Source organism: Anoplopoma fimbria, chromosome 9 (genome assembly GCF_027596085.1).
Source record: "Anoplopoma fimbria isolate UVic2021 breed Golden Eagle Sablefish chromosome 9, Afim_UVic_2022, whole genome shotgun sequence".
NCBI lineage: Eukaryota > Metazoa > Chordata > Actinopteri > Perciformes > Anoplopomatidae > Anoplopoma > Anoplopoma fimbria.
Window position 1 is genome coordinate 29,257,991 of NC_072457.1, and position 13,984 is coordinate 29,271,974.

General features: G+C 40.4%; 1 protein-coding gene across 1 annotated transcript in view; it reads right to left on the reverse strand.

Annotated features, from left to right (window-relative positions):
• dnah6 (dynein, axonemal, heavy chain 6) overlaps nucleotides 1–13,984 on the reverse strand; it is a 52,326-nt gene that overhangs the window by 9,701 nt on the left and 28,641 nt on the right. Inside the window, 22 exon segments of the mRNA XM_054604338.1 lie at nucleotides 98–270; nucleotides 516–651; nucleotides 3,475–3,708; nucleotides 3,892–4,071; nucleotides 4,252–4,432; nucleotides 4,664–4,731; nucleotides 4,853–5,017; nucleotides 5,182–5,307; nucleotides 6,173–6,376; nucleotides 6,765–6,961; nucleotides 7,269–7,392; nucleotides 7,689–7,805; nucleotides 8,078–8,222; nucleotides 9,727–9,962; nucleotides 10,139–10,306; nucleotides 10,548–10,790; nucleotides 11,399–11,539; nucleotides 11,973–12,125; nucleotides 12,219–12,450; nucleotides 12,931–13,085; nucleotides 13,201–13,274; nucleotides 13,396–13,542. Of these exon segments, the coding sequence (XP_054460313.1) occupies nucleotides 98–270; nucleotides 516–651; nucleotides 3,475–3,708; nucleotides 3,892–4,071; nucleotides 4,252–4,432; nucleotides 4,664–4,731; nucleotides 4,853–5,017; nucleotides 5,182–5,307; nucleotides 6,173–6,376; nucleotides 6,765–6,961; nucleotides 7,269–7,392; nucleotides 7,689–7,805; nucleotides 8,078–8,222; nucleotides 9,727–9,962; nucleotides 10,139–10,306; nucleotides 10,548–10,790; nucleotides 11,399–11,539; nucleotides 11,973–12,125; nucleotides 12,219–12,450; nucleotides 12,931–13,085; nucleotides 13,201–13,274; nucleotides 13,396–13,542 (3,599 nt within the window).

The window sequence follows — 13,984 nt, forward strand, 5'->3', positions numbered from 1 at the left end:
GCAGGAAGTTGATCAGATAATAACAGGAAAAAGGGGCCAGAAAAAAGTTAAAGAAAGGCTTAGAAAATATCTATAGAAAAATGTAATCTAGGCTCACCTTTTCTTCAATGAAGCTCTTGATCAGGACTAGCTTCTGGAAGGCCCCCAACCTCTCACTCCAGTGACCGCTGATCTCACTCCCCTGCTTTACCTCTTCGGACTCCACAAGAGGTCGCAACTCTGACACATAGCCCTCCCAGTTCTCTGGATTGATTGATGCTTGAAAACGTCCTAAAGGAGAGGCGACTGTCATTTAATGCTACTCAAATCTTCTTTACAAATCACTTTGTGGTAGAAAATTGATATGAATATCTAAGATTGTTTAGAATATTTAAGCGTGACAGTGAAAACTCTGGTTTTCTTAATAGGTCAAATGTTGACCATTTGGCCAAAACAATATGCACCTAATATGCTGATTCTTGCCAGATCAGCCAAGATAACAGTTGGGTCAGGTTGATTGTCTGATCTCCATTTACCTAGCTCAATGTGGATATGGCTTCTGGTGATTTCCTTCGAGATGCCCTTGAAGCAGGGCACTGTGTCCTCCAGCTCGCAACAGGTGTGCCAGTAAAAATCACTGAGCCATGCCACATCTGGACGTTCTTCATAGTCCTGGAAGAAGGAGTAATATAACAGGAGACGGTTAAGGCCATAAAGGAAGGAGATGGAGAAGAAATGGAGGTCAGACCTTGTGTAGAGAGGCAGTAAAGAATAATTAAAGTATGAAGACATAATGATTAAGAACAGGGCAGGTAGACATAGTGGACGGGGATTTGACAAATTTGACATGCATTCAAAATTAGCAAGAGAAGCATAGATGATGAATGTATTGAAGCTGCAATGCAAAAGAAAGGAGATAGAGGTTAAAGGAGAGGAAAGGCATAAGCAGGAGCATCACGAGGGCTGACAGGCAGCACCTCTGGCTTAAGTATTGCCATATAAATGATAAAAGAAATGGTGGATGAACATGGGAATATACCCCTGGTCAGCACTGTGTAGCGAGCATCCACGGAAAGATGACAAAACAATGACAAAATCTTAACTAATATATTTCTTTCCGGAGCTGCTCTCACAAACCAAAGGGCACTAAAGTGTTAGACTCTCAATTTACCATGTGCCTGGACAAACTCAAGATTTGACTCGGGGTCAATGATGGCACTTAAACTGTTAAGGCTAACCCTACAAGGTTTTATGACCAAACTTTTCAGTTTTTTTTTTACGAGTATCAACATTCCTGAGGACACAGTCCTCCCTCAAGGTTCTGCGGATTACGCCTTTTCTCTAGTCTTGTATTCTTGACCCGTCAACTACGGCCATCCTGTGTGGTCTAATGTGCCATGCAGCTGTGTCCTGCAATGCACCAACATGCTTAAGATGTATTCCAGTTATTAAGAGCAAGAGACCCTTAAAGAAAAGACTCTAAGATGAAAGACATTTTAAACTGGCAAGGTGCCATAATGACCCCTGCTGCTAAGAATGGAGGCCATAAGATGATTCAGCATCCTGCTGAGAGATGGAGAAGAAGTAGAACCGTTCAAGGTGAACCTCAACGAAGAAGACAACCAGGTTCCGAAAATATCAGAGAAAACCAAACCAACTGCCACAGAATGAGAGATGGAAGAATGTGATTCAAACTAAATTTACCTCCCATCTGACATCAGAACCATCAGGTGAAAACAATAGCATTTCCAGATATAAATGAGCTTGTTGACTCGAGGCCAAATACATTTCAGTGACATAAAAATAATCAGATGAAAATATTAATAAAACAGATGAAGCTGTGGACCTAAAGATCTAAATAAGAACTAAAATCAAATTGTTTCATAATCTTCCATGGTGCTTCATAAACTCTCAACTGCTTAATTGAGAGAGAGTTATAAACGTCAAACGACAGATTTAATTGATAGATATCAATCAATGATATGAGTCACTGATTCTACCTGGTCACATGCAATCCTTTCTCATTCATTTGTGCTTCATAATTATTCATTGTACTCTTCATTATATTCTTCATTCGTTCCATCCATTTAGTTTACTTTATAGTTTATTCATTTTATTTTTTGTTTAGTAGTTGTGTTGTCAATCTAATAAAATATAATTTATAAAGTTCCCACACAAGTATATAAACTTGACAATTGGATTTATGTGTATATGAAAGAATAGGTCCCTTTATACCATGCCAATAACTACGCAGCAACCCTGAGACTAAGACTTAATTGACTAATATCAAATTATGAAGTTTTCCCTATTTTTCCAAAATTGGATGTGTGAAAGTGACACTGTGAAAGTGTCATGTCTGACTTGCGTTACTAAAACTTTTGCACTGATTGCAAAGGCCTATTAGCATGCTACACACATGTTGTAAGGACAGCTAAGAAACAAAAACATCTTATTTTCTTATCTCTCTTCCACAGACATAATTATTTTGTCAACCTCTCCATTGACAGATTTTCTCATATGTATTTTTTGTCTGTCACTTACTGTGTGTGTTTCCATCAGTCTCAGTAGTTGCTCAGCAATAAGCTGGCTGAGAGAGAGCCTGACTGACACTTTGTGACAAAGGACTCTCAATCCCCCAAAAAGAGGGGGAGAGAGTGGAGATACTGCTTACAGGCCAACTTAGGGGGATTTTTAGAGGGAGACAATAAAAAAGCAGCTTGTTTATCTGCAGTTAGGAGGATCATGCCAACAAGCTATACTAATTATCTATTTTGTCTGATTCTAAAAACACCTGGAAACCCCTCTTTTTTTTTTTTTATTCAGGGCTCATTACACAGTTTAAAATAGGATGTTTTATCTCTGTTCCTCCAGGCAATTAAACCACTGAATCCTGTGGTCAAATATCCTTACTGACAGTTGACCATTCTGGTATGATAAAACTCAAAACTGATGTAGTTCAGCTATTCAGCAAATCTCTTTTCTAAATAACTCAGCAGTCTGATGCACCAACTGGATGTGCAAGTTCAAACGGAGCTAAGTTTGAACATAGTGGGAAATTATGCTGTAACTTTGTAAAAATGGATACAAACAATACTTTTGTATCCATTAGCATGTAGCATTGAGCTAAGATTAAATTGTAGACTCCTTGCTCGGTACACTCCGCAGATCCCTCAAGCCCCTGCTGCTGCACATTGCGATGTTCGCTTGTTTATTCAAAATAAATTTATATTGTCAAAATTGCATCAAATACGACACAGCATCCCCTTAGGTCCCAGGCAATATACCTGCCAAGTGTAAAGTAGATTGAAAGATTGGTTCTTGAGATATGCTAAGGACATACCCACATACATACACACAGACAGGCAGAGAGACATTGCTTGCTTTATAGTTAGATGATCACCACTGAGGCTCCACCCCCATCTCCCATTGGATAGATTCTCATCTGACACCAGCAATTTATCAGCATCATTTTTTTAACTTGATTTCCCACCTCACCTTTTCCAAAGAGACAGCTCCTTTTAGGAAGTGCTGCCACTCAGCATCGGAAATCTCCCCACGCTCCCTCATGATTTCTATGCACAACATGAAGCTGTAGATAAGCTTGTGCTGCTCGAAGAGTCCACGGGACACATTGATGTAGGAGTTGAGCAGGATCTGATCCAGCAAGATCTGGAGACGCTCTTCTAACACGCTGCTCTGCTCTGATGTTTCAATGGTGGAGTTAAAGAGCTGAGGGTGGGGAAAGAGATGAACATTAAGAATGTGATTGAAATATATCGTACAAGAGGAACATAACTATGCCACATGAGGACTTGAAGTCTTTTGATAATGTGTGCTTGACAAAAGCTTAAAAATAAAATCAGATGGAGATTTTTCTGTGGCTTGCACACTGACGCCTGGTTACTCTCTGACCTGTTTGAAGTACTTGAGGGAGAACTGGTACATTGGATCAATCTCAGAAAGACTGGCAATGACAAAGTACAAGACTGAGCCTCGGGTGGCCACGGGTCGGTAACGCTCCCTTGCAGAGTTGATCATCACCTCAGTGGCCTCTGCCTCCTCAAGACGATGCTTTATGGCCTCTGATGTAACCTGATTGTAAACAAGAGGGGAATAGCAACAAAAGAAGAACAGAACAGATGTGGTAGAGGAAAGGAGGGGAAACAGAATAGGACAATCTAAGAATAACAAGTAAAGTTCCAAACGAATGTGGAAACGGTCCTTGTAGATGATGAAAACATCCATATGACATTTGCCTGATCTCCGATTTACCTTTGACTCCTGGAGAGTCTGAACTAGCTCTTCGTTGTCTAGTATATTCCCCTCAGAGGTGAAGAGAAGCTTGAGGATGCGGTCCTCGATATCTTTTAGCTGGTTGCGGTCAGCGTTGATGCGCACAATCAGCTCATTCCTCTGTTCCTCAAGATGTGGACTCTCCAGACGCACAACGTCACTAGGGGTTGCAGGAAGATCAGGGTTGAAAAAAGAATTTGGGGGAAAGAAAATAAATAAAATACAAATATCACTACAGTATCTAACAAATACAGAGATTATGGCATGTGCAAAATACAAATAGTAAGCACTGGGGAACAAAGAGTTGTATCAAAGTTTGTAAATGTGGACCATGTGGTTTGGGAAGGTTGCAATCTTTTTTTTTTTCATGTGTGTCTGTGCATGTATGTACCTAAGCAGTTGGTCCTCCAAGCCTGATTTGGTCACGGTGAAGTTGATAATAGTAACTTTGATGCACACCTGTAGGGTGGAAGGAACACGCACATATACAGACACAGTGAAACGACCAATTCTAACAACCGACATTCTACATGTGCCCTAAACAACAATTAATTTGGAAAAATGTGTGTGCTGTCCTTACCTCTGGAAGGTAGTGTGGGTTGGCCATCTTGGTGGTCATATAGAACCTGAAGTTTTTGTCATAGTCAATATCTGAATCGCCGAGTCGGATCAAAGTCCGTCCACCAGCGACAAATGTCTGCTTAAGCAGGACGGGCTCCAGAGCTGGATCTAGAGTCTCCTTTAACTATTCACACACAATAGAAGAATGTAGGAAAGTGCACACTTACACGCTAATAAACAAGATTGTCCAATAAAGGTCTTACAGTTTAATCTATGTTTAGTCAATGGAGATAAATGGGTGGTTCAGTTAAATGCCAAAATTGTAAATTATTATTTGTGTGTTCTTACCTCTTCTAGCAGTACAGGCATGCCCATGCGTATGGCATTCTCTAGGGTACGGAGAAAGCTTTGGTCTGTCAGCTTGATTACCTTAAGACCATTCTTCGCCTCTTTGGAGCGGATCCATCGGTTGGCCTGAGGGTGAAAGAAATAACCTTTATTTAATGTGACAAAAAGATGGCCTGTTCACACTGTTTGTTTATGATTAGAATGAATGGTAGCACTTAATGTGATAAAGAGAGACTGTAGCAATGGTAGCGCAGCAGGAAAAAACATCACACAGTAGGTGATCAAGCTCAATGTTGTGTGGGTGTATAGTACATCATCCACAGTGAAAAATCTATCTTCTAGGCACAATAAAAGATGGATCGTCACAAACAACTTGAATATCTGTCAGACCCATATCTGCATCATTCTGTCTATATAAAGCAAGAGAGAGCAGTCGTACTAAAAAAGAAGAACAGATAAAGTTACAGGGATGGACAGGAGACCATTTTTTACTTTTTTTACGTCAGTGGTCAAGAAGAAACAGAACTGTAAGCTAAATGGAGGCCTAAAAACTGCAGCAGTAACAATATTTCCATCCGGTACATGTTTACAAGTCTGAGTGAGCTTGTTTGTGTCTATTCTGTGTGGGAAAGATTTTGTGTGAGTGTGTAACCTGTAATTTTGTCTCTGACAATGTCTGACAAGATGTTAGAGGTTTTTCCGTTCTTTGTGTTGGTACCACAGCCATGTAATCAATGTGTTAATTCACGAGACATCCAGAGGGAAAAGGAATTTGTGGAATACAAAAATATTCCTTTTTTTATTTTTAACCCATTTGGTAAACATTTTCAAAACAGAAACATGACACAATATGTGACACATTAATAGATTAATGGAAATTGGAACACAAATATTGATAATTGATTAGCTGACTAATCACAACTAATAACACATCGATCCATTCCTGAAACACAGTTAATAAACACTGCTTTGATCCCAGATTTAGGTTCACCTGATCCTGCGGGTCGATCATGAGAGGCCAGCGGCGGCCCTTGGTCACCAGGATCCCGTTCTCCGTAGAGACGGTGTCACGAGGCAGACCCTCTGTGTTCCACTGGCGGATGACAAATGGATCTCCCAGAATGTTGATCAGGCTGAAGCTGGAACTGATGGGAATTTTCAGTTCCTGGCACTGAATTATCCACTTGTCAATTAGCTGGGAGAAGGGGGCAGGCACACATGCATGAGTGCATTCATCTTGTCTTTGTTTGTTTTTTTGGTTTAGTTTAAAAGATGATAAGTGTTTTTGTATCCTGCATATTTTATAATGTTCCTCCTTTCTTAATCACTGACTTTATTACTGTACTTCTGTGCTTTAATAATAAACAAACACATTCAGTTCAGCCCCATTACCATATATCTCTGTTCTGTTCTCGGAATTGCGCCTCAAAGCAGAAATCCAATAATGAGACACAATTGGGCTTACTTTTTTTTTAAAGATGTAAACTCTACAGTACTCTCATACAGAACCTACAAGTTGTCCATTCTGCATATCAGAGTAATGCTTAAAAAATCTGAGCTGCACCTCATCACACTTTACCTACCAGCTGTCTATAGTGGGAAGTAAACGCTCCATAGTAAGCAACACAAGCTGCTGCAATGAAGACATTCCCCACAACGTTGATGATCTCCTGCTCAAACAAGCCAACACTTTCTTCCCAGCGTACTTGCTCATCAGCCAGAGCAGAAGTTAGCTTTCCTGCCCTTGTCAGCCGAACCTGTGTCAGTGCCATGGTGTTTACTTTGGGGAAAGGGAGGAGTCATGGAGAAAGAAAGTGAGAGAGAGAGGGTGATAGAAAGAGAGAGAAACAAAGAATATTAGTTGGGTATATTCTGGCAGATGTTTTTTCTTCCATTCAAATAGGTAATAAAAACCTCCTTAAATACTGAAAGAGAGAGAAGATATCTAAGTTGAGAACTTCCTGGTAGAATATCCTCCATCTCTAGAGATTTTAACACACACATACATTTAAAATATACAGTTGCTGGGCAGTTTAAAACTCAGGGAGCATTTTTAAGTGGTAACATATACTGGGCACACCCCTTACCCAAATCCTCCTTCTCATTAACGCTGCTGTCAAACTGCTCCTGTAGGACTTTGATCTGGCTCTCCACCTCTTGAAGTTTTTCTTGCTTCTCCCTCAGGGTTGCCATCGTCACATCCAGCTCTCCCTGCATTGATTGGAATGGAGGCAAAGAGGGACGGAGGAAAATACCATGAATGGATTATTTAGAGAACATGTAGTCCAATTTGTATTCTTATTATTTGGTCCAATGCACACAGGAAAATCCTTAGTGAGATCGTAAGAGAACAGAGAATGGATTTGTGGAAGAATGCTTTGATTGAAATAGACTTGACAAAAATAGGCAGCATTGAGGTTTCAAGCAAGAGTATGTAAAGTACATTCCATTAAATTGTAATATGACTGAAATGTGTGTGCATCTGCACTCTACTGTTTGTTACTGACCTGCGCCTTAGCCAACTTTTCCCTCTTGGGGCCTACTTCTTTGAGGACTCTGGAGTAAAGATCCATGGCTCTGACCCACATGCACATTGATCTGCAGGCTTTGGATACCTTCTCCACCTACCAGCAGTAACACAACAAGGAATCTCATGAAGTGGCGGATATTGAAGCATACTGTGTTATGTTACATAAATTATGAACAATTTAGGCCATCAAAAAAATACACATATCCAATGGATCCATATTGCCATAATTACAATGTAAGCAGTTATTTTCTGGTTTCCATCAGAACTTTCAAAAGTGCTACCAAAATTCACAAAATTCAGATTACTCTGATTCTTACTCCAAAAAAGCAGACATATCAAAGTGTTTGCCATGAAATCCAAACAGACCTTCTCAGGTATGAAATCAGGGTTGTTGATGTATTTTTGCAACTTCATGAGGATCTGAGGCTTGATATTGTCCTTGTCATAGTCTGTCAGACGCCTGAGGAAATTGGAATCTCCCAGCACTTGCTTGGCACCGAGCCAGTCCGGTCTGGAAGGGGACAGACGTCAGAAAATGCATTATAACAATTAATATGTGTGCATGTGTATCTTAATTTATGTGGTTACAAAATAAATCTTTAAAAAAAAAATTGTAAACTGATTTTTAGTTTTGGTCTGGTGCATGTGTTAGCAAACCCAACCTGGAACTGTCTTTGCTAGCAATAATATAAAAATTAAACACTAACTACAAATAATCAAAGCACATAGTTATGTAAACTCCTTTTAGTCATTTTACTGTAACTAATATGTGGGAATTCCACTTTGACATACGTGCTATGATTATAAATCACATTTAACAGAACGACTGACAGCATAACCCAGAAAAATAAGAAAAAAAATAGGAGTGTATTCAATCAACAGAAACATTAAACAATCATAATCACCATACTTGTCATAGTGCCAAGTCAGTGAGCGTTATAGGTGTTGCTTGTGTTCTGCAGGGCAAACAGTGGGTGTTAAAAGGTGAAAGTATTTGGGATATTGGGAAGGATTGGATGGTGCAGCATTTCAACAGATTAATAACTGATGAAATTTAAGGATTGACAGAGGGGTGCGTGCTGACTCATGAGATGGTAGGGTAATCCCTCTAGATGCTGACAAAAAAATATGTGGGATTAAAAAAATAGGCCCAAATCTCACACATTTGACAGAGTGACTGCAAAACAACAGAGAAGATTGTCATCATTTTTGGAATTGCTAAAATGATGGCTATAAAAATGACGCTGAAGTTATCATACATGCCAAGTTGATGAAGGTGGCTACAATGATGGTTGTGATTATAATGATGGATCATCATGATTTATGGGATGAGATTAGGATGCCTGATCAATCTTTTTGAGACACAGGCAGTGGGTTGAACACATATTCCTGTTTTGTATTCAGTCTTTCATATTCTGGATTGACATTGGAGTGGGTATACAAACCAGTACTCACTTTTGATCCGATAGAATTAGACACTGTTTGCCATTGAGTCTAAATATCCTCCGACTGGGAACTGACGGCATCTATGCTCTCTTAAAAGCCACAAGACTTCACTGACAAAAACAGTCATTTTACATAGCAAAAACATGGGAGTTGCTGGTTTACTACTGCCTCGATCGCTTAGCTTGTTTGTGTTGTTATAGCAGTTCATTGCTTTGCTCTCATGCCCGGGGAGTTCCTCTGTTTTTCCCAACTGGGGGCATGAGACCGTCATCCACTGTAGGTTACAAACTGACTATGGATAAGTATCTAATACAACACCATTTAAAAAAATCCACACAATCCATTTAATGTCTGGTTTAATGCTCTTATGACTTAACTATGCAAAAGCCCCCCAAAATTGCACCTGCTATCCCTATGTTTTCCTTCTTAAATAGAATATTAGGAAGTGACATAATTAGTGAGAAGTAAGCTTTTATCAATGGAATGGAATGATAAGAGAGACTGAGATACCTCTAATAAAACATCTTTGAGGAAGAAACTTTTTTTAAGTGAGAGAAAAGCACACTGACTTGCTGCTGAGCAGGATGCAGATGGCCTCCATGACAGTCATGACTAGGTCTGGAGGTTTGGTGAACACCTTGATCTCAGAGATGTCTGCCTTGTCGAGAGAACTAAGGGCCTGATTGGCACCCTCCAGGGCTGGCAGAGCCTCATCCAGGTCCCTCTGGGCATCATCGGCTATGGCCTGGGTGTCTTCAGCTTTGACCTTGGCCAAAGCCTCATCCTCTGTCACTACTTTACGCACCTATGAAATGGATATTTTTCGTATGATACATACACATACACTATAGCAATGAGAAAAAGGGTATCATGCTTATTCAGCAGGTTATAGGAAACAATAGATGCACTTTTGAAGGTTCTGTGCTTGTACTACTTTAATCTCTCTTACATATAAATCTGTACGCAAGCACACATACGGACCTCGTCAGCGCTCTCCTGGTCTACAGCCAGTTTCTCCATGAGGGAATCAACATCAATGGATTTTTGTTTAAGGACCGGCTCCAGAGCAGACAGGTCCACTTTCATTTTGTCCACAAGCTCATTGGTCTCCAGCAGTTTGGTCAAACCATTCTTCACACGATCCCTGGCCTATACATAAACACCCCCACACAAATATAATATATCATCTATATTTTACATGGAGATATAATCAAAAAATGAGGGAAAAACAATGCATTGCAGTGCCACAACAAAGAAAAAACAAAACACTGAGAAAAATGAACAATAAATATTTCTTCTGAGCACTAGCTAGAGCAACTACAAGTACAAGTAATCTACAAGTAATCACTTGTACTGATAATTCCTTGTGCATTGTATTGGTTGGACTTACAAGAACTAACTGCTGTCTCTTGTCCTCTAGCATGGACAGGTAGAGGTTGATGAGCTCCAGGTAGGAGGTAGGTGTGGTGTAGTATCGGCGTCTCAGCTCTGAGTAGAAGCGCTCAGCCATGTCAGTGACACTAACATGTATCTCCACGCACATGGTTGAGAAGTTCTGCTTCAGCTCATCACTGCCAAAATCCACATTCTGGAAGAAGGCCCGAGAGACAGAGAGCAGCGCCTCACGAGGCCACTGAGCACCAAGAAGTAATGTGAAAAGGGGAAAGAGTTAGATTAAGGATTGCAGCCAGAGCAAAGATACATATCTTTTATTTAAGATTTTGTTTTTGTGCACCGTGATTCAACAGAAAAGCAATATGAAAGTCATAAATAATTTACAAAATGCAATAATAAAAACATTCAATGAAGATGGGAATTACAAGGTTCTTTAAAATGAGTTTAAACAGTAAAATGTGATATACTATCAAAGAACATAAATGGAACAATTTGAATATAAGGCCATAAACTGAAATCCTGAATAAGTGCAGGTGAACAGAATGGAGGATGAGAGAGGATAGCTGTAAAACAAGAAAAAATCATTAAGGAAAAAGAGTGGAGAGTAAATTACATTTGGACGTAGCTGCCAGGACCAGCAGCACGTTAGATAGATTGAAAGAAGGTGCAGTAGACTGGTTCAAGACGAGGAGCGGAATATATTTTACCATTTAGATGGATGATCCCTTTAACCTTGTGTGTACCAGTTAGAATAATTGTTGTTATATTCTATGGCTTTCTGTGTATAATAATGACCTAATCATATTTAATTTCCCAACCTTAACCAAACTGACTATCTCAACATACCTGCACAAACCAGTCGATGGTGCAGCAGTTAACCAGTGAAGGAAACATACGACATCTGGACCTGAAGGCATCGCCCACGGGACTCATACACAGCACGATGTGTAGCTTCTCCCGTACACGAGAGATGAAATACTGGAACACCTGAGGGCCACACACACACACACACACACACACACACACACACACACACACACACACACACACACACACACACACACACACACACACACACACACACACACACACACACACACACACAGGATTCTATCATTTTCTGAGGTTTGGTCTCAGCAGACAGATAACATTAAAGGCCAATGTTTCCTTACAGCTCCCTCCGGGGCACTGACTTTAACACCCTGCCCGGACTCTAAAGCTATTTTGGACCTTTGTGTGAAACACTGTGTATGTGTGTTGTTTCTGAAACGTTACGCACTTCCTTATTAATCTTCTTTTGGCTACCGACAGCTTTTGATATTGATGATCTCTTTATTTTTATCTGAACATCTTAAACATTGGATGGGCATATCTGGTATTGTTTTAGATGTATGTTTTAGATGTACGTGTCTGGGTGTACCTCATCCCTGTTCTCCTCACTGATTCCAGCTTCTTTGGCTTTAGGGCGGGTGGCCGCTAGTACTTGTTCCAGCTCATCTTTCTCAAAAAGGTTGGGCACCTCGCCAGAGTTCAGCATGTTGTTGATATCCTCCAAAAACTCCTCCACCACAATCTACAACAGAAAAAAACGTGCAAAATCCGAAAAACAATCTGCAGGGACTCAAATGTTTATTGTTTTCATATAAGCCAAGTCCTCCCATCATACCTGAGTATCCGTAAAGAGGAACACCATATCCTTGCCCTCCACACCTGCCATCTTGTAGAGCCTCCTCAAGTCTTCATGGAAACTGTCGTAGTTGTAGCCTCGGCTCAGTTCGATCTCGAAGCAGTGATACCCGCACATGTGGGATGCCAACCGAGTGAGTGACTGCTTGCCTGTACCTCCCACCCCCACTAGCAGCGCATTGCCTCTTTCCTGGCGAATCATACGGGAAATCCTAGATGATTCGAAAAAAAAAAGTCACTTGTAAACAACAAAGCAGGATATGTTGTGCATTGTGTATTGTAAAGATATATACAGGTCACAGGTTCAATGTCATGTGAGCCATGTATCCATCTTCCAGCAAGACCCTGTAGCTCTACTTTTCACTGCTCACTTTCTTAAATCAAAACTTAACAAAAGACAGTTCTGTGTCGTTGTGAAGTAGTGTGGGATCATGGGAGTTGCTGTCTTCACCAGCATTGCCGTCATTGCACTAAGCTTGTCCAAGTTAAGATTCCTTCAGTGGCAGTTTTTCAAAAGAGAAACACTACCTGAGCATGTCACTGTCTTTCTAGACATTCCTTTGTCTAGTGTACTCCGTTGGTGTCATTTTCATCTCACAGTTTGCAACACCTACAGCTAAAATCCCTTAACCACCTAATAAGAAGTCACCTTACAAGAAATCTGGCGGTGGTGCAAGTTGACATAAACATACCTGGAAACATGCTCGACGGCATCCTGGAAGAAAACTAGCTTGTTCTCCTTGGAGTAGGTCATGTTGTAATCATCGAGGTAGTCCAGGAGAACGGACTGAATCTTTTCCATATCTGTCAGATCCTCATACGGACGATCTTCTTTATCTGCACCCATCTACAGGGATTATTATGGGGATAAATACAGGTTGTTAGGTATTTCTCTGTTAACATAGACATCCAATGTTTTCTAAGTTAATCAGGCTTTTTTTGATTAGAAGAGAGAACCTGACCTTGATGAAGTCCCCAAATATGATGGGCTGAGTCACAAAGTATGAGGGCTCCAAGTTAATGCTAAAATATTTGCCTGGCAGAAAGGATGATCAGGTCAAAGGAGGGGTATAGCAAAATATACATAATAAGTGGAAAATGGTTAGAGTGACACATAGTGGTCCAACATGTGCAAGATTCAAACACTGAGTTCTTACTGGCCATTTCGGAGACGATGGTGTTGAAATAGGTTTTATCTTGGTTGTTGATTAGTCGATCGTGGAACACTCGCTGACACTCGTGGCAGAAGAGACGGAAGATATGGTTCTTGTCTCTCACTTGACTCGGCTCACACTGCAATATACCTGGACATCAAGAGAGGTTAACAAGAAGATGTAAGTTATGGATAATGGTTCAGTTTAATTTATCTTAAGTGCGTAATACACAAGAGCAGAAAAGTTCAAGGAGCTTAATGGAAAATACTGACATACTGTATTGATATATAAGGTTGGAGATGTATTTGCTTCTTAATCGCGCTTTCATGTAGACAACTGGCTGTGTAGTGAACATAATTGTTCATATACTTGCCTTTGTACAATGCGTTTTACTGGAGGATACTACTAGAGGGCACACCAGAGAACACTGACCGTATAGAAGCCAGCTATTTTGACAAGCATAAATGTCACAGTGCAGATGCAGGTAATTGGTCTACTTGCTTCTCTACAAAACTTAACGCCCTTGGTTGAAGCTACTGAAGTGCCTATTGACTCCTGATCCTGTCACATCGCCATACTGCCACTCCACTTC